This window comes from Salvelinus alpinus, chromosome 11, assembly GCF_045679555.1.
Source record: "Salvelinus alpinus chromosome 11, SLU_Salpinus.1, whole genome shotgun sequence".
In the NCBI taxonomy this organism is placed as follows: domain Eukaryota; kingdom Metazoa; phylum Chordata; class Actinopteri; order Salmoniformes; family Salmonidae; genus Salvelinus; species Salvelinus alpinus.
The window spans coordinates 67979739-68000428 of record NC_092096.1 but is presented as its reverse complement, the minus strand read 5'-3'; the positions used below and the strand labels follow the sequence as shown (position 1 = coordinate 68000428).

Genomic DNA, 20690 nt, shown 5'->3' with positions numbered 1-20690 from the left:
GGCTCTGCTCCAGGCCACACGTCCATAGTAACGGCCCTGACTAGGGGACAGGGGGGTCTGGTGGCAGCCACCTGCGATGGGGACGGCACCCTGAAGGTGTGGGACCTGGAGCTGGGGCGCGCCGTGAGGACTCTGGAGGGGGTGGGGGGCGTGGTGGGAGACTCCCTCACTCTCTGTCTGGAGGACAGGGTCCTGGTGGTTCGCATGGGACAGAGTCTGCAGGTCAGAGAGGTGGATTCTGGGAAAGTGATCTACTCCGAGAGTGACTCTTTGGACGTTCCTGTGGTAACCACCGCCTGTGACGGACAGCTGCTGGTAGCCTTCTATGATGGAAGTCACCTGGTGAAGGTATTGCAATAGTCCAATATATTATCACATCAGCATAAGCAACATAAACGCTAATTGTTTATGTTCAGGGCCTTGACATCGGATATTTGTTACCGTGGTGATTGATTGACCTCTGTAACCTCTCAGGTGTTCGACCTGGTCTCGTCCTGCTCTCTACTGTGCTGTGTCAACATTACCCTGGACTGTGACCCCATCCATAAAGACCATTCCGTACTGGTCTCCCACAACTCCATCAAAGACTATGTGCTTTTCGCCTACAGGTCAGAGTTTAGTCCTTGATTCAGATCCCTGATAGTCTGTGACAACAGCTAGTCTGTCTGTGACAACAGCTAGTCTGTCTGTGACAACAGATAGTCTGTCTGTGACAACAGCTAGTCTGTCTGTGACAACAGCTAGTCTGTCTGTGACAACAGCTAGTCTGTAACTGGTCCACACAAAAAACTAAACACTTAACAAACCAATTATACACATAGGGAGATTCAAGGACATTGAGATTCAGTGTTTTACACTCAACCTTGAATATTGAAGAAGAAAAATCCATGGTCGATAGAGTAAACAATATTTAGTTTTTTCCCCCACATTATTCATGATATTTTGTTTGCTTTCGGTCTTTCTTATTCGTTTTTGTTTATTTTGCTTTGGGGCTTATGGTGATTGTCTCTTAGTGCCATAGAGTAATAATCAATTAGTGACAGGTGTCACTTCTCCTGGTCTGGCTCTTAAATAATATCACGTGTCCTCATTGTTAACACGCTGTGAAATCAGGCGAGCGTAGTACCTTGACAGATTTCACGGCTGCGGTTTGAAAAGACCGTTGAATTATTCAGACAGACTACTTCTCAGGTGCCTGTTAAAATGTAATCCGGTATGTTAGAGAACCTTTTCACACATAAGCCCCTGTCGAATAGACCGATAACGTTGGACATCAGGATATGTGTACATGACACATGAAACAATACATTTTCCAGGCAGTGTTAAATCTTAATCTTATTTCATATGACTTGATTAAATGGGAGGATGGAGGAGGAGGATGTCGTGGATAATGTGATTGGCTGGTGGAATCCATCCTCTCACACCTGAGTGGTGTAGATGTAAAAGGAATGACAAATTGGGTCGTTGAGGTAGTTAGTAATACAAGCTGTCTGTGGATGGTTACAGTATAATAAATTGGGCTTCGGTTTCTGGTGATTACCATCTACATAGCCTGCTGCACTGCTGCTTGGATTCCACCTGGCGACCTGTTCACCGTCTGCCCTGGCCTGTCCCCCCCCCCGGGCTTTTGCTCGCCTCCAGCACACATGCACTGCTGGGGCGAGTGACTCTGAACATACTATTTGCTAGCCCCAAGTCGTTATATACAGATGAAGTCGGAAGTTTACATACACCTTAGCCAAATACATTTAAATTCAGTTTTTCACAATTCCTGACATTTAATCCAAGTAAATATTCCCTGTCTTAGGTCAGTTAGGATCACCACTATATTTTAAGAATGTGAAATGTCAGAATAATAGTAGAGAGAATGATTTATTTCAGCTATTATTTCTTTCATCGCATTCCCAGTGGGTCAGAGGTTGCCTTTAAATTGTTTAGCTTGGGTCAAACGTTTCGGGTAGCCTTCCACAAACTTCCCACAATAAGTTGGGTTAATTTTGGTCCATTCCTTCTGACAGAGCTGGTGTAACAGTCAGGTATGTAGGCCTCCTTGCTCGCACACACTTTTTCAGTTCTGCCCACAAATTTTCTATAGGATTGAGGTCAGGGCTTTGTGATGGCCACTCGAATACCTTGACTTTGTTGTCCTTAAGTCATTTTGTCACAACTTTGGAAGTATGCTTGGGGTCCTTGGCCATTTGGAAGGCCCATTTGCGACCAAGCTTTAACTTCCTGACTGATGTCTTGAGATGTTGCTTCAATATATCCACATAATTTTCCTGCCTCATGATGCCATCTATTTTGTGAAGTGCACCAATCCCTCCTACAGTAAAGCACCCCCACAACATGATGCTGCCACCCCCGTGCTTCATGGTTGGGATGGTGTTCTTCGGCATGCAAGCATCCCCCTTTTTCCTCCAAACATAACGATGGTCATTATGGCAAAACAGCTCTATTTTTGTTTCATCAGACCAGAGGACATTTCTCCAAAAAGTACAATCTTTGTCCCCATGTGCAGTTGCAAACCGTAGTCTGTCTTTTTTATGGCAGTTTTGGAGCATTGGCTTCTTCCTTGCTGAGCGGCCTTTCAGGTTATGTCGATATAGGACTCATTTTGCTGTGGATATAGATACTTTTGTACCTGCTTCCTCCAGCATCTTCACAAGGTCCTTTGCTGTTGTATTATTGATTTGCACTTTTCGCACCAAAGTACATTCATCACTAGGAGACAGAACGCGTCTCCTTCCTGAGCGGTATGACGGCTGCGTGGTTCCATGGTGTTTATACTTGCATACTATTGTTTGTACAGATGAACGTGGTACCTTCAGGCATTTGGAAATTGCTCCCAAGGGTGAACCTGACTTGTGGAGGTCTACAATATTTTTAATGAGGTTTTGGCTGATTTCTTTTGATTTTCCCATGATGTCAAGCAAAGAGGCACTGAGTTTGAAGGTAGGCCTTGAAATACATCCACAGGGACACCTTGTGTCATGCACAAAGTAAATGTCCTAACTGACTTGCCAAAACTATAGTTTGTTAACAAGACATTTGTGGAGTGGTTGAAAAACGAGTTTTAATGACTCCAACCTAAGTGTATGTAAACTTCCGACTTCAACTGTATTTTTTTTCTTGTTCATTTTGCTATTTGCCTCATGACTCCTTCATGCTTTGTTGACGACGAACTTTCTTTACCCAACCGTGGGACAGACTATGTTTGTTCCCACACTCAGGACTCTGACTCTCTATTGGTTACACAGACTTGTGGCCTCCCGTAATATTCTAACCACCTCTCGGCGGCTTTGTATTCATGTTACCTGATGAAATGGCTGTACAATATGATCTTGTTTCCATCTGACGCACATTCAAATGTCATAAATCAGCACTGCAGAGCTCTCCCTGTCCTCTGCCGTGCCCTGATTGTATTACTGTTGATGATATCTGGAAATGTGCATGTACACCCTGGCCCATCCTCTGTTGCTAGCCCCAATTCTGACTTGTGCTGTTATATCTTCCCTGATTTCTGCTCCCGTAAAAGCCTGGGTTTTCTGCACGTTAACACTAGAAACGTATTACCTAAAATGGATCAATTAAAAGTGTGGGTTCATGTTAGAGGGTTCATCCCACCTTCCACATCTCCAGACTCATAACCTGTGGTATCCTGTCCTCTGGTTCCGGTTCACATCTCCAGACTCTCCAGACTCAAACCTGTGGTATCCTGTCCTCTTGTTCCGGTTCACATCTCCAGACTCTCCAGACTCAAACCTGTGGTATCCTGTCCTCTGCTTCCGGTTCACATCTCCAGACTCTCCAGACTTCATCCCATCTTCCACATCTCCAGACTCAAACCTGTGGTATCCAGTCCTCTGGTTCCGGCCACTCGGCCTCCACCTCCGCCTCGCATGATAGCGCGACAGCCAGCCTATACGGTGCGACGCGTCAGATCCGGCGGGGGTCTCAGTATCTCGTGGACTGGGAGGGTTACGGTCCTGAGAAACGGTCCTGGGTTCCGGTCCGGGGTCCATTTTGGAACGTCGGGAGCTGTTCCTTGAGGGGGTAGGGGGGTCCTGTCACAGGTTAGAGGTCATCATGGAGTGTTATACCTGAGGGTGCCACTGGAGGGCACCCTTATGTTTCTAGTGTACAGGTGAGCCTGATTGGGATTATTGGGTTCACCTGGTTTAGGGCTATTTAGGTTCCTCTATGGGACTGGGCCGGTTGCTCAGGTCTCTAGTCTTGTTTTGTGTTGTACTCATGTGCACTTGCTTTGTTGGTTTTCCTGTGAATACTTCAGTAAACATTCTGGATTTGCTCTCACCTCTGCCTGCTGTGTTTCTCTGCGCCTGGGTCCGAGTTCGTAGTAGAGTTATTGTCACAGTTCACAGCTCCAATCCAGATGTGTTGGTCATTACTGAGACATGGTTAAGGAAGAGTGTTTTGAATACTGATGTTATCCTTTCTGGTAATAACCTTTTTCGGGCAAGACAGATCTTCCAAGAGTGGGGGAGTGGCAATCTTTACCAAGGATCACCTTCAGTGCTCGAGTTGTCTCCACCAAGTCTGTCACCAAACAATTTGATTTGCTGGTTTTAAGTATTACACTTTCAAATAGCTCTTTGTTGACTGTTGCTGGGTGCTAACGACCACCATCAGCACCGGCCTTTAGCCTACCTGCCCTAAGCTCTCTCCTGGCCCCCTATACCAAGTCTGAATTTGTCCTGCTCGGTGACCTAAACTGTGACATGCTTAAACCACCTGACCAAGTCCTAAAGCAATGGGACTCCCTAAATCTTTATCAGATTATTACCAATCCCACAAGGTATGACTCCAAACACCCAGAAAAGGCTACTCTTCTTGATGTTATCCTCACAAATAATCCTGATAGGTATCAGTCTGGTGTTTTCTGTAATGGCCTTAGTGAGCATTGTTTTATAGCCTGTGTTTGTAATGGCTGCTCAGTGAAATGATCTGTCCTGATTTGTCATATTCACTTGCTAAAAAACTAAGAAATGAGCAAGCCTTCCTTCATGAACTGGCCTCTGTAAAATGGTATAGAATCAGCTTGGACCTTTTTTGATATTTTCAGTGGTATTGTTAACAAACACACCCCCGTAAAGAAAATGAGAATAAAACCAGGTTCAGCCCCTGGTTTGACTGTGATCTTGCAAAGTTACTCCACCTCAAGACTTCCATTTGGCGAAAGGCTCTGCACACACATACTCAGGCTGACTGGCTCTCGTTTAGGCAAATGAGAAATAAGTGCACTCAGGCTATCCGGAAGGCCAAAGTTAGTTACTTTAAGGAGCTGTTCTCTCTCTGTGAGTTTAACCCCAAGAAGTTCTGGAAAACGGTTAAAGACCTGGAGAATAAACCCTCACAGCTGCCTATGTCCCTTAAAGTTTTTGATATGGTTGTTACTGACAAGAAGCACATGGCTGAGCTCTTTAATCACCACTTCATTAAGTCAGGATTCCTATTTGACTCAGCCATGCCTCCTTGCCCGTCCAACATTTCCTCATCTCCCACCCCTTCTAATGCGACTGTCCCCGATGCTTCTCCCTCTTTTTCCCCTGTCCCGCTACAAAGTTTCTCCCTGCAGGCAGTCACTGAGTCCAAGGTGCTAAAGGAGCTCCTGAAACTTGACCCCAAAAAAACATCTGTGTCAGATGGTTTTGATCCTTTAAGGTTGCTGCTCCTGTCATCACCAAGCCTATCTCCGACCTTTTTAACCAGTCTCTCCTTTCTGGGGAGGTTCCCATTGCTTGGAAGGCAGCCACAGTTCGTCCTTTATTTAAAGGGGGAGATCAAGCTGATCCTAACTGTTATAGGCCTATTTCTATTTTGCCCTGTTTATCAAAAGTGTTGAAAAAACTTGTCAATAATCAACTGACTGGCTTTCTTGATGTCTATAGTTTTCTCTCTGGTATGCAATCTGGTTTCTGCTCAGGTTATGGATGTGTCACTGTAACCTTAAAGGTCCTCAATGATGTCACCATTGCCCTTGATTCTAAGCAATGTTGTGCTGTTATTTTTATTGACTTGGCCAAACCATTCCATTCTTGTGGGCCGGCTAAGGAGTATTGGTGTCTCTGAGGGGTCTTTGGCCTGGTTTGCTAACTACCTCTCTCAAAAAGGGCAGTGTATAAAGTCAGAACATCTGCTGTCTCATCCACTGCCTGTCACCAAGGGAGTCCCCTAAGGCTCAATCCTAGGCCCCACACTCTTCTCAATTTACATCAACAACATAGCTCAGGCAGTAGGAAGCTCTCATCCATTTATATGCAAATGATAGTCTTATGCTCAGCTGGCCCCTCCCCGGATTTTGTGTTAAATGCTCTACAACAAAGCTTTCTTTGTGTCCAACAAGCTTTCTCTACCCTTAACCTTGTTCTGAACACATCCAAAACAAAGGTCATGTGGTTTGGTAAGAAGAATGGCCCTCTCCCCACAGGTGTGATTACTACCTCTGAGGGTTTAGAGCTTGAGGTAGTCACCTCATACAAGTACTTGGGAGTATGGCTAGACGGTGCACTGTCCTTCTCTCAGCACATATCAAAGCTGCAGGCTAATGTAAAATCTAGACTTGGTTTCCTCTATCGTAATTGCTCCTCTTTCACCCCAGCTGCCAAACTAACCCTGATTCAGATGACCATCCTACCCATGCTAGATTACCGAGACATCATTTATAGATCAGCAGGTAAGGGTGCTCTCGAGCGGCTAGATGTTCATTACCATTCGGCCATCAGATTTGCCACCAATGCTCCTTATAGGACACATCACTGCACTCTATACTCCTCTGTAAACTGGTCATCTCTGTATATCTGTCGCAAGACCCACTGGTTGATGCTTATTTATAAAACCCTCTTAGGCCTCACTCCCCCTTATCTGAGATATCTACCGCAGCCCTCATCCTCCACATACAACACCCGTTCTGCCAGTCACATTCTGTTAAAGGTCCCCAAAGCACACACATCCCTGGGTCGCTCGTCTTTTCAGTTCGCTGCAGCTAGCGACTGGAACGAGCTGCAACAAACACTCAAAGACTCAATCATGGACACTCTTACTGACAGTTGTGGCTGCTTTGCGTGATGTATTGTTGTCTCTACCTTCTTGCCCTTTGCGCTGTTGTCTGTGCCCAATAATGTTTGTACCATGTTTTGTGCTGCTACCATGTTGTTGTCATGTTGTGTTGATACCATGCTGTGTTGTCATGTGTTGCTGCCTTGCTATGTTGTTGTCTTAGGTTTCTCTTTATGTAGTGTTGTGTTGTCTCTCTTGTCGTGATGTGTGTTTTGTCCTATATTTATATGTTATATTTATATGTTATATATTCCCTGTCCCTGCATGAGGTTTTTTGCCTTTTGGTAGGCCGTCATTGTAAATAAGAATATGTTCTTAACTGACTTGCCTAGTTAAATAGGTTAAATAAAATAAATATATGGAAGGTTGCTGTATCAGGGAAAGAGTTTGACAGCTGTGTGTGCAGACCACATTTAAATTAGTGCTTCCAGATAATATTTTAGAAATACTGTCAGTGGATTGTATTTTAAATAAATACAAAATTCTTACAAATGTATGTATTTCAATATAGGAATTTGAGTACTTGAGAATACATTAAGACCATTCAGAGGTCCATATGTAGTCATGACTAACTCTACAAAGCTACCGCTGTGTTCTCACAGGACTGGCATTGTTAGGAAAAATAGCTAACAATAGCACATTTTAAAAATAGCATTTTTTTTTTTAAATACATTGAAACCTCAAATAAACCCTGTTACTGTGTTTACAACCGTACAGCCCTTTGAAGTGGAGACGTGGCCAGTATCTGGAAAGCTTTATAAGGTCTGTTGGCTCTTTGAGTTAGGTGCTGGGTCTGGCTGGGTCTGGCTGAGTCTGGGTCTGGCTGGGTCTGGCTGAGTAGCCAAGGCAGTGTGTTGATGGACCTTTAATAGTCTGTGGGTTCCTCTGTGTTTTCTCACTCGCTTTTTCTGGCTTCTCTCCCTTTCTCTTTCTGTGTGTGTGCATGTGTGTGCGTCTCGCGTTCTCTCTCTCTGTCTCTCTCTCTCTCTCTCTCTCTCTGTCTCTGTCTCTGTCTCTGTCTCTGTCTCTCTGTCTCTCTGTCTCTGTCTCTCTCAATTCAATTCAAGGGGCTTTATTGGCATGGGAAACATGTGTTAACATTGCCAAAGCAAGTGAGGTAGATATTATACAAAAGTGAAATAAACAATACAAATTAACAGTAAACATTACACATACAGAAGTTTCAAAACAATAAAGACATTACAAATGTTATATTATATATATACAGTGTTGTAACAATGTACAAATGGTTAAAGCACACAAGTTAAAATAAATAAGCATAAATATGGGTTGTATTTACAATGGTGTTTGTTCTTCACTGGTTGCCCTTTTCTTGTGGCAACAGGTCACAAATCTTGCTGCTGTGATTGCACACTGTAGAATTTCTCCCAGTAGATATGGGAGTTTATCAAAATTGGATTTGTTTTCAAATTCTTTGTGGATCTGTGTAATCTGAGGGAAATATGTCTCTCTAATATGGTCATACATTGGGCAGGAGGTTAGGAAGTGCAGCTCAGTTTCCACCTCATTTTGTGGGCAGTGTGCACATAGCCTGTCTTCTCTTGAGAGCCATGTCTGCCTACGGCGGCCTTTCTCAATAGCAAGGCTATGCTCACTGAGTCTGTACATAGTCTCTCTCTCTCTCTCTGTCTCTCAGGTCTGGAGGTCAGGCAGCAGTGCTTAGTGCCAGAGGAGGGGCTGTGTTGTCTGTCCTCAGAGCCCAGCATGGTGCTGCCTCCATACAAGCAGTGGAGATGACCAATCAGTACCTACTGCTCTTCTGCAGGTATCTGTTTTATATATTTAGAATGGTGTGGGCGTACCCGCAGAATGGTGTGGGCGTGCCCGCAGAATGGTGTGGGCGTACCCGCAGAATGGTGTGGGCGTACCCCAAAAGCAGAATGGTGTGGGCGTACCACAAAAGCAGAATGGTGTGGGCGTACCACAAAAGCAGAATGGTGTGGGCGTACCCCAAAAGCAGAATGGTGTGGGCGTACCCCAAAAGCAGAATGGTGTGGGTGTATTCCCGGTCATTAAAAATATTCATAGGAGTAGACAGCTGATTGGCCAGCTCAGGCAATGAGCCAACATGTTATGTCATGAGGAAATAGCAACCATTTTTTTTTAAAGGTCTGCTTGAGAAACAAGATTGAGGTGTTTTTTTTCTTCTCTAATTTATGCTTTGGCCACATACGAGTAGGCCTATAGGTATGAGTTAACAGAATATCAACTTTTAAAAGTAAGATTTTCACTGGACAGTTACTTTAAGTGCAAGTATGCATCCCCTTCATTAACCATAACCCTATGTTATGCATTACAACACAGAATGCATAGCTCGTAAGGCATTATAGACATGTGTGTGTATAATGCCTTATGAACAGAGTAGTCATACGTGCTTCTGAAAAGTCTATTATGGCATCATAATCATATTAGATGTTTTATTAGAGAAACAGACCATTGCTATTCATAGTGCACCTGCCTATGTTTATGCCTCCCTCCTCCCTAATCCCTCCCTCCCTAATCCCTCCCTAATCCCTCCCAGGTACCCTTACAAGCGGGACAGTGAGATCATTCATATTGAGCTGTACAGCACAGCCAGTTTCAAGTACCAGCGCTCCATCCTGGGCTGCAGCCAGGACTACATCTCCCAGGTCACCGTCAACCGGATGGGGACGCACGCAGTGGCCTTCTGTCCCTCCCCCCGCACCGGCATCACTCAGGTCGTGACATGGAACCTGGAGACAGAGGACCACAAACACATCGCCCGCTTCCCCGGGATACTGACTGCAGGTTAGTAAGAGCGGTTAGGTGGAGACTTACAGGCATTGGTTGCTCTCTTGGTTGACTGATTGGAAATCGGTTAGAATGTGGTGGAGTCTGAGACTGTTCAGAAAAGGCTTCAAGTTCATCCTGCATTATCTTGCAGTGTTTGTGTCTAACGGTGGAGAGACTCCTGTGGATTCATAAAGAAAAGCCCAGAGAATAAACATACGACCATTTAATTCACATGACATGACCTATCAATGAACTCCGAGACTAACATTGACCGATACAAAACCGTTTTTACTTTTGATGCTAAATTGACATGGAGTTTCGTTCAGGAAAACCATTTCCTGTTGGTCCTCTCCCCTCCGCTGTCTATAGGTGTGTGCTTGGAACTGCGGTTCTGTGTGGGGGTGTGCAGTGGGGAGAGGTACCCAAGGCTGTGGGACCTGTCCTCCAGGGTCAACGACCAGACCCTCACCTACAATGTCCACAAGGTGAAGAGGGACGGCACAGAAGAGGTCATCCTCACGGGGAAACACCCACGGTAGGTATCTATCAGCAATCTACTATTTACCCTACTATTATCTCAATAATATTAGGATTAGTATTCTCTGTACTATTTGTTGTATTGTTTAAATAGTACTGATAATAGTATTTTAAATATTCAGACGTTATTGGTTTCTTTTACGAACTCATCTCAATAGGCTACATTGCTATCCTCCTCTCCTCTCCTTCATATTCACTGTTCTATTTACACAGCATAGTTGAGAAGTGTACACACCCACTGGGGATTTGCTCCTCCTGCCCAGCTCTTTCACATCATTGCCAGTTGAAAGAGATGAGACAAGGAGGAAGGATGCCGCTTTAGATTATTGAGATGCACCCTCATGCATCTGCTTTGATGTCTTGCTCTTTCCTGTGTCTCATCTCCCTCTGGTGACAGCTACGCGGTGTGTAGGTCCATACGGCCTGGCACGGTACGGGTCTGGAACCTGGCCAGATCAAGGTTCACAGGTCGACCTGTCAGAGTGGAGCACGGTCTCTATGGCAACACCGACGTGGCCTTGGCCCACGACCTGAAGCTGTACATCCTGACAGACAGAGGGACGGCCACCTTCACAGACACCCCCTCACCCATATTCCAGGTCACCAGCTTCCCTACTTCATGTATCAGTTAGCCTGGTATCCAAACTGAATCCACTCTGATCTACGCTGTTCTTTCACTTCACGGTTACACTTGAAGTCACCTCATTAGTTGACAGTAGCATACTTGTAGTGACATATGTGCTCTGCATGTGACTGCTTATAGCAGATAGCGTGTGGTTTTATTTGGCCCCCAAGATTTCTGAGCAAAAAATATATATATACACTGCTCAAAAAAATAAAGGGAACACTTAAACAACACAATGTAACTCCAAGTCAATCACACTTCTGTGAAATCAAACTGTCCACTTAGGAAGCAACACTGATTGACAATAAATTGCACATGCTGTTGTGCAAATGGAATAGACAAAAGGTGGAAATTATAGGCAATTAGCAAGACACCCCCAATAAAGGAGTGATTCTGCAGGTGGTGACCACAGACGACTTCTCAGTTCCTATGCTTCCTGGCTGATGTTTTGGTCACTTTTGAATGCTGGCATTTTTTATTGTTGGACATATTAGACTGAAAAGACTAGGAAATCAGCTCCAAATTATTTTAATTTATGAAATCTGTTCCCAAGTATTCCCATGCATAAGAGAGAAACATGTGATCGTATACAAATGTAATCAAGATTTGGAATTATTATGTTTTAGTCAAACATTAAATCTGTTTGGGCTTCAATTTGCCGTCTACAAATGATTTGTAATTATGTTCCGGCCCCTCGTCCATCCGCTCAAGAAACAAATCGGCCCGCGGCTGAATCTAGTTGATGATACCTGGCCTATAGGTTCTAGCCCGGGTCTCCTACATGCAACAAAACTGTGTTAGCCCACTGAGCTAAAGCCTAGTCATTCATCTTCTGTTTCACTTGACACCATAGACTCTACTGGTCTATGACCTGATCAAGAGAAGCTACGTGAGGAGACAGTCTGGTCTCTACATCGTCCCCTGTCCCCAACACGAATACAGGCTTCTGAAGGGACAGCTACTCCTGGGTTTGTCTGAGACGAGGTGAGAGCGATTCGGTTACTTGAAACAAGCACCCGCTAACTTAGTCCACTACCTGAAACACCACAACCCAAATAAAGTCCCTCTGAGCCAGTTACTCCAGATAAATAATACCTTCTAGCATCCTCATTGTCTCATAGCTTAACTTTGTTTTGTTCATTGTTGCCCCTAATACGTTTTGCCTCATTGTTGTGAACTGCTTTTGGGATGTGGAAGGCTAGAGCTTTTTCATTGTCCATACCCTGTTTTATTTGGACTGTTGGGAGTTACGGGGATCATGACCTGTTTCATTTGGACTGTTGGGAGTTACAGGGATCATGACCTGTTTTATTTGGACTGTTGGGAGTTACAGGGATCATGACCTGTTTCACTTGGACTGTTGGGAGTTACATGGATCATGACCTGTTTCATTTGGACTGTTGGGAGGTACAGGGATCATGACCTGTTTTATTTGGACTGTTGGGAGTTACAGGGATCATGACCTGTTTCACTTGGACTGTTGGGAGTTACAGGGATCATGACCTGTTTCACTTGGACTGTTGGGAGTTACAGGGCTCATGACCTGTTTCATTTGGACTGTTGGGAGTTACAGGGATCATGACCTGTTTCATTTGGACTGTTGGGAGTTACAGGGATCATGACCTGTTTCACTTGGACTGTTGGGAGTTACAGGGCTCATTACCTGTTTCATTTGGACTGTTGGGAGTTACAGGGATCATGACCTGTTTCATTTGGACTGTTGGGAGTTACAGGGATCATGACCTTTCACTTGGACTGTTGGGAGGTACAGGGATCATGACCTGTTTCATTTGGACTGTTGGGAGTTACAGGGATCATGACCTGTTTCACTTGGACTGTTGGGAGGTACAGGGATCATGACCTGTTTCATTTGGACTGTTGGGAGGTACAGGGATCATGACCTGTTTCATTTGGACTGTTGGGAGGTACAGGGATCATGACCTGTTTCATTTGGACTGTTGGGAGTTACAGGGATCATGACCTGTTTCACTTGGACTGTTGGGAGTTACAGGGATCATGACCTGTTTCATTTGGACTGTTGGGAGTTACAGGGATCATGACCTGTTTCATTTGGACTGTTGGGAGGTACAGGGATCATGACCTGTTTCATTTGGACTGTTGAGAGTTACAGGGATCATGACCTGTTTCATTTGGACTGTTGGGAGGTACAGGAATCATGACCTGTTTCATTTGGACTGTTGGGAGTTACAGGAACCATCTGATTTTGTGGGACCTGGAGTCTGGGTTTATCAAAGGGAGGATGAAAGCAACCCACACAGATTCTCTCCTGTCCAGCAGCACCGTCAGAGACAGACAGTCCCAGATACCACCAAATGAGACCACAGGTAACAATACCAGAGACCATACCGGAAAAGTTGTGCACGGGGATCTAGCTAAGCTATTTGACTACTATTTGGTGACTATTTCCTCTAGCTCTAGTGATGCCCTGGGACAGACGGACAGAGAGCCACTCTGCTAAGTGTAGGAGGCTGGAGAAGGAGGATCAGAGGGAGGAGGAGGAGCAGCGCAGTCTAGACAGGGAGAAATACAACTCCATAGACCAGTACCTTCTCAGTGGGGACCAACAGGTAAAATGTGTGTGTGTGATGTGATGTACAGTGGGGAGAAGAAGTATTTGATACACTGCCAATTTTGCAGGTTTTCCTACTTACAAAGCATGTAGAAGTCTGTAATTTTATCACAGGTACACTTCAACTGTGAGAGACGGAATCTAAAACAAAAATCCAGAAAATCATATTGTATGATTTTTAAGTAATTAATTTGCATTTTATTGCATGACATAAGTATTTGATACATCAGAAAAGCAGAACTTAATATTTGGTACAGAAACCTTTGTTTGCAATTACAGAGATCATACGTTTCCTGTAGTTCTTGACCAGGTTTGCACACACTGCAGCAGGGATTTTGGCCCACTCCTCCATACAGACCTTCTCCAGATCCTTCAGGTTTCGGGGCTGTCGCTGGGCAATACTGACTTTCAGCTCCCTCCAAAGATTTTCTATTGGGTTCAGGTCTGGAGACTGGCTAGGCCACTCCAGGACCTTGAGATGCTTCTTACGAAGCCACTCCTTAGTTGCCCTGGCTGTGTGTTTCGGGTCGTTGTCATGCTGGAAGACCCAGCCACGACCCATCTTCAATGCTCTTACTCAGGGAAGGAGGTTGTTGGCCAAGATCTCGCGATACATGACCCCATCCATCCTCCCCTCAATACGGTGCAGTCGTCCTGTTCCCTTTACAGAAAAGCATCCCAAAGAATGATGTTTCCACCTCCATGCTTCACGGTTGGGATGGTGTTCTTGGGGTTGTACTCATCCTTCTTCTCCCTCCAAACACGGCGAGTGGAGTTTAGACCAAAAATCTCTATTTTTGTCTCATCAGACCACATGACCTTCTCCCATTCCTCCTCTGGATCATCCAGATGGTCATTGGCAAACTTCAGATGGGCCTGGACATGCGCTGGCTTGAGCAGGGGGACCTTGCGTGCGCTGCAGGATTTTAATCCATGACGGCGTAGTGTGTTACTAATGGTTTTCTTTGAGACTGTGGTCCCAGCTCTCTTCAGGTCATTGACCAGGTCCTGCCGTGTAGTTCTGGGCTGATCCGTCACCTTCCTCATGATCATTGATGCCCCACGAGGTGAGATCTTGCATGGAGCCCCAGACCGAGGGTGATTGACCGTCATCTTGAACTTCTTCCATTTTCTAATAATTGCGCCAACAGTTGTTGCCTTCTCACCAAGCTGCTTACCTATTGTCCTGTAGCCCATCCCAGCCTTGTGCAGGTCTACAATTTTATCCCTGATGTCCTTACACAGCTCTCTGGTCTTGGCCATTGTGGAGAGGTTGGAGTCTGTTTGATTGAGTGTGTGGACAGGTGTCTTTTATACAGGTAACGAGTTCAAACAGGTGCAGTTAATACAGGTAATGAGTGGAGAACAGGGGGGCTTCTTAAAGAAAAACTAACAGGTCTGTGAGAGCTGGAATTCTTACTGGTTGGTAGGTGATCAAATACTTATGTAATGCAATAAAATGCAAATTAATTACTTAAAAATCATACAATGTGATTTTCTGGATTTTTGTTTTAGATTCCGTCTCTCACAGTTGACGTGTACCTATGATAAAAATTACAGACCTCTACATGCTTTGTAAGTAGGAAAACCTGCAAAATCGGCAGTGTATCAAATACTTCTTCTCCCCACTGTATCTTCATTCCCCTGATCCCTTCACTACCAGGTGGTGGTGTGTTCCTATTTCTCCCACCACCTCAACGTTTTCAGCGTGGGGTCCCAGGAACACCTCCACACCCTGGAGGACAGGACGTCCCTGCTGATCCTCCACACCGCCGCCCTCACCCACCCCGGGGGACACCTGGTGCTGGCCAACTACAGCCAAGCTCAGCACATACCCTACCTCACCCTCTGGGACCTTCAGAAAGGCACGGTATGTACACTCTTAGAGAAAAGGGTTCATTGGCTGTCCCCATAGGAGAACCCTTTTTTTCTAGGTAGAACCCTTTTGAGTTCCATGTTCAACCATCTGTAGAAAGGGTTGTATGTGGAACCGAAAAGGGTTCTTCAACGGGTTCTAGATATAACCTTTTCTTCTGAGTGTACAGTATAAAGCCAGATTCAAATAGCTTTCTTGGCCATCTGGGATCAGTGACAACACTATTTTACAGTACACTGGCTAAATTATTTGACCCCCCCCCCATTATTGTATTTTTTACACTTGTGAAAGGTGAGGAAAAGATTGAAGAACGAGCCAGGAGTCTGTTGTGTGGCAATCACAGATGATGCCAGCAGAGTCGCCTTTGGGGTCAACGGATGTAACAAGTAATACGTTTCCAAATGACACGTAACTCATAACATCTCAGAGTCATCACGTTCCATATCTAAACATATGGCTCATCCCTTATGGGCTGTCACAATGACAAAGCTCATGCTTACCTCTTCTCCTGATTAGGCTTAAAGTGTGGGATCCCTTCAGGAGGAATCACAAGACTATCTCTGGCTACGCCAGCCTGAGGCTAGGAGGGTCCAACCAGCTTTATATCACCGAGGGAGGAGCCAAAGCCATTCTACTAGCAGGTAGGACAGAGATCACTTTAGATTTTCAGCCGTCTTTCCCTTTGTAGAAAAGTGAGATGATTAGGTTTCTCTGTGCACAAAGATATTGGCAACCTTGCACAAGTCACTATTTCTTGTCAAAAATAGATGTGGGGGGGGGGGGGGGAATACGGTTTTCAAACATGCACAGGACTCTAAACACAAAAATCTAAACTCACTTCAGTCAAAAATGATCTGGACTAAATTATTCCAAATTCAGATACATTTGGCTGGAGGAAAGTCATTCTCGACAAGTGTAATTTATCCTACTTGTGGTAAGTTGCAGGGGCCATTCAACCTGTTTTGAAAAGAGAAAAACAACTTCTCCATTGACAAGTGCAAGGGTGCCACTATATTTGAGCGCATCTGTAAGGGATAGTGGAACAGGGTGTTTACACTCAGGTAAAAGTTATGTAGTGCCACACAGGTTATAGTAAAGTGACAATTCATGCTGTTTTATTCACACAGGTGAGCTGAGCGTATGGGACCTGGAGGCCTGCAACGTCCTGTCTGTCCTTTCCCCTGATGCCCACATCCAGTGTCTGACCCTCCTTGGAGGAGACAACAGTAGCACCCTACTGTTGGGCCTTAGCCACAGCCCCGCCCTCATCGCCGTCAGGCTGACTTCACAATCACAGGGGGTCGCCGTGGCAACCAGCTCCAGGGGCGAAGACATGTTCTCAGAGTCCAGTAGTAGCGAGGATGAAGACGAAAAGGACAGTCAGACACATGTAGGACTGGAGTAGAGTTTGTTCAGGAACTTCATATCACGTTATGAGTATTTGGAAATATCCTGACTTACTGAGACACCAGTCTTCGAACAGGATTACCTGATAAGTAGAAGAAGGAATGTATATATATATATATATATATATATACATTTAAGAAAAGACAAGGATTGGTCTCCGATAACTGTTTTAATGGATAAAATAAATTTTACATTCTATTACACTAGTTTGTCAAAGAATATGTAGAATGTCTTCACAAACATGAAATACCATTCTGATAGTGCCCCCGATTATCATCATTATATAGCAAATCAAAAGTGCTGCACCTGAGGATGGTCAGTTGAAAATGACAGCTGGGAACGAAATCATAAAAATCACATTTTAGGTTAAGTATTGTGTCAAATCCAAACTCAGGTAAGCATCTCACATAAGGCAGAAACAGAGCAATCTAACCCCTCCGTCTGCCATACAAAATAAAACGTAGCACAATCAACTATTTAGCCCCACCTGGTAGTGACCAAATCAATGATTCGAGACTTGTTGATTTGGAACACATTTATTTTTTTAAACTGCATAAGAATTTAAACTTACTGAATTGAAAGAAGGGGCGAACAGAATGCATTCATTTTCACAAAAAGAGGACATCATTCAGGTACATTACATCAAGTCAAAATGGCTAGTAAGCCAAAATATGCTTTTTGAGTTACTTTAAATCCATTCCGCCAAGTGTTGAGTAACACGATAGAACCAGTAGATGGCAGCTTTAGGCTTCTTAAAGTCAACATCTGGCTTCCCAGAATAACCTTTAGGCTTCAGAGTGGGTCACCAGTATGGTAACAGCACCAGTTCAGTATTGGTCAAATCCTTTACTCAAGAGTAGACGCTGCAGGAAATAGTGTTCCGATTTGTGCTCTCAAAACTTCACAACATTTTGTCATACCTTGAATGACTTACTTTGACAAACTCAACCCTCAGTTCGGCAATGTTCCCGAGAGGAAAGGGAGGACATGTCACTACTACCTGGACCTCCTGTCCTTTTTGTTCTTATCCAGGCTTTTGTCCATAGTCTTTTCGTTGTCCCCTCTACACTTGGGACAGAACCACTTCCCCTTGGGCTTGTAGGTGAGCCCCACGCAGGAGAAGTGGAACCACTCGATGGGGCACGCGTCGTTGTCGCAGCCAATCATCTCACCGTAGGACACCTGCTCGCACAGGCAGTAGGTGGGCTCGTTGGGGTCGATGGTGAACTCCACGGGCGAGGCGTCGCGCTCCTGTTTGGCCTTGCGCTTCTTCTTCTTGGCCGACTTTGACCTCTTCTCCCGCGGCTGCATAGGCAGCTCGTCCACCGGGTCTTCCATCACTGTTCCGTTCCCCGAGGCGTGGTTGGCGTCACGGCTCTCGCTGTTGCGCTGGCGTCTCGGCCGGCGGGTGGAGGAGCGCTCGGCAGGTGTGGACACCGCCGCCTCCTGAACGGAACCGGAGCGCCGCTCGGTGACGACCCGCTCCCGCTCGCTGGCCTCACTGGGCTCCTGGAGACAGAGGGAGTGGGAGTCCATCTGGCGGGAACGGTTCTCTACCAGCTCAGTCATCTGGGTGACCACATGGATCTTCTCGTCGCCCAGCTCCTGGCTGCTGATGAGGGCCCGCTGCAGCTGGATCTGAAGCCTCTTACGCTGTGCCACATCCCGCTCGCCCTGGTAGCGCTCATAGACATCATCAACCTCCTTCAGGACCTCTGCGAATGACAAGAGTTCAATGTTAGGATGGGTGTCTTATGCAATTGTGGAGTTACTATTGAGTTGAGAAATTTGCATTGGGAATACAATCATATCTGACGCTGTGTCAGTCAGAGGAAACTTTTACATACTCAATGAAGCTCCTGGTAGGAACGTGCACAATTGTATGCATATTTTATTGTTGCTGCAAACTGTAGGAGCACTGAAATCAGCTAATGACAATCTGACAAACTAGTGATAAGATGGAAGATATTTGAATTTATAGATTCTTTACTACTTCCGCATTGGTTTATATTCAGGAAGTGATGACACTTTCTGCCTGATCAGGGGTCGTCACTAGCTGCCACAAAGTCATAAACCCCGCCTGTTTCTACATTGGTCTTGAAACCTAACCATGCTGCTAACATTATGCCTAACCTTAAATACTAAAAAGCGAATTTTATTTTTTATGAATTTGTACGATATTGACAATTGGCTGTGGTAACTAGTGACAGCCCTGGTCAGTGGGTTGTCCCTCTTTTCTTACTAAGTGGCTCACACACAAACGACTACAACAACACTTGGGCGTACAACTGTCAGACGAAGTAACGTTACTGGCAAAAATCACCTCGTAAATGGCACATTTTCATTACCGGCGGATTGCAACCACGACCATTTCGCTACTTCTCTAGCAAGCAATGATCCGTTTACTGAGCTAAGCTTGATAGCTAACGTTACGGCGCTTTGTAACGTTACTACGAATATAACATTTGCTAGCAAGCAACACCGTCGACAATAAGTCAACATCCCTTGCATAATAAACATAACGCATGCAAATGAAAAGGTTTACTAACTCTTAAGTAAGCCACTAAACGCCACAATAACACCCCTCTTGCCAAAATGGCTGATCTGTGGCTATCAATCTCATTGCTATCGAGCCAACTCGGACCTCACTTCGGAGACGTTGTTATGGATAACAAATTGAAGGCATACATAACTACTCGATAGAAGAACCAAACGTTATATTTCAGCAAGAAAAAAAATCGCGTTCAATACTAGCTAGCTAACGTTAGCTAGCTGCTAATGTATGGAGCATTAACGTCAGCTAGTTACAGTAGCTGCATAAAGTGACTCCGGCACTGGTCAATACAGCGCACTCATTTTTTAAACGGTTTTTATCGTCAAACTCCTAAGTAAAACCACCAAAACAACGAAAGGATAAACAATACCTTGATACTTTGAGTCAATTTCTCGTAGCAGAGAGACGTTTCTTTGTATATCCAAAGGCAGGGATTCAACACATTCCAAATAATCCTCCACATAGCTGACCAGTTGTGACTTTTCTACGTTTGGGTAATGATTATGACCTAACATTGTTCCACCGATGCATCGAGACAAGAAAACATGTACATAGATTTGAGATCATAAATTTAGCTAGCTAGTATGGTTTGTAATGGGCAGTTCCATCCGCAAGCGAACTGCAGCAGTTCACTTCAAACAAAAAACTGCACCCACTGCGCATGAGCGAGTGTATTCCTTTTATGGCAATGCATCGCATTTTCACATTTTTTACTTGACGGGATGGGCCATTCATATTTCTAGCTTTTGGATTGGCTGTGAACAAGATACTGATTTTGTCGCCGCAGTGTTTTAGGCTGCAATGTTACGTTTGTCAACAACTGCTGTCACCGACGTAACCACTAGATAGAGCTATAGGCTTACTCTATCCAGCTACAACGGTATCTTGAAACGTAAACAAATCATCTGTGGCGACAAATTAAGGATATAATCCTAACTCTTTTCCTAACGTTAACATCATGCTCCAAACCTGCTATGTTAGTTCTCATAATCCGCCACGTTATTTCACCCAACCTGCCACGTTAATTATGCTAACCTGTCCGTTAATGATCCTAACCTGCTATGTAAACAAAAATATCTGTGGCAACAAATCAACAATAACACCACATTTGTATTATGAACTTTTCCCGAGAAAGTAAGCCATTAATTAATATTTTATTAGGATACCCATTAGCTGTTGTGAAAGCAGCAGTTACTTTTACTGGGGTCCACATGAAACATGAAACATAACACAGAACATTAATAGACAA

At 44.7% G+C, this 20690-nt stretch overlaps 2 protein-coding genes across 2 annotated transcripts in view; one reads left to right on the top strand and one right to left on the bottom strand.

The window, feature by feature from the left end:
• The window catches only part of LOC139534691 (NACHT and WD repeat domain-containing protein 2), a 30330-nt gene extending 13221 nt beyond the window's left edge, over positions 1-17109 (top strand). Inside the window, exons 20-32 of the mRNA XM_071334070.1 lie at positions 14-348; positions 475-608; positions 8735-8863; positions 9620-9867; positions 10222-10387; positions 10787-10988; positions 11868-11998; positions 13226-13359; positions 13448-13602; positions 15268-15474; positions 15772-15866; positions 15997-16121; positions 16608-17109. Coding sequence (XP_071190171.1) covers positions 14-348; positions 475-608; positions 8735-8863; positions 9620-9867; positions 10222-10387; positions 10787-10988; positions 11868-11998; positions 13226-13359; positions 13448-13602; positions 15268-15474; positions 15772-15866; positions 15997-16121; positions 16608-16885 — 2339 coding nt within the window. The 3' untranslated portion in view covers positions 16886-17109. The remainder of the gene's footprint in view (positions 1-13; positions 349-474; positions 609-8734; positions 8864-9619; positions 9868-10221; positions 10388-10786; positions 10989-11867; positions 11999-13225; positions 13360-13447; positions 13603-15267; positions 15475-15771; positions 15867-15996; positions 16122-16607) is intronic.
• Positions 17110-17407: 298 nt separating this feature from the next.
• LOC139534692 (inhibitor of growth protein 2-like) lies at positions 17408-20111 on the bottom strand. The gene is made up of 2 exons (XM_071334071.1): positions 19812-20111; positions 17408-18602 (listed from the first exon to the last, which is right to left on the bottom strand). Exons 1-2 carry the CDS (start codon positions 19954-19956, stop codon positions 17884-17886), a joined length of 864 nt encoding a protein of 287 aa, XP_071190172.1. The 5' UTR covers positions 19957-20111; the 3' UTR covers positions 17408-17883.
• Between the last annotated feature and the right edge of the window lie 579 nt (positions 20112-20690).

Bases quoted from the DNA above. Each gene is read 5' to 3' on its own strand.
- LOC139534692 (XM_071334071.1), bottom strand. From the start codon at position 19,956: ATGTTAGGTCATAATCATTACCCAAACGTAGAAAAGTCACAACTGGTC. The intron at 18,603-19,811 runs GTATTGTTTATC...TGTCATTCGCAG, and splicing joins AATTGACTCAAAGTATCAAG to AGGTCCTGAAGGAGGTTGAT.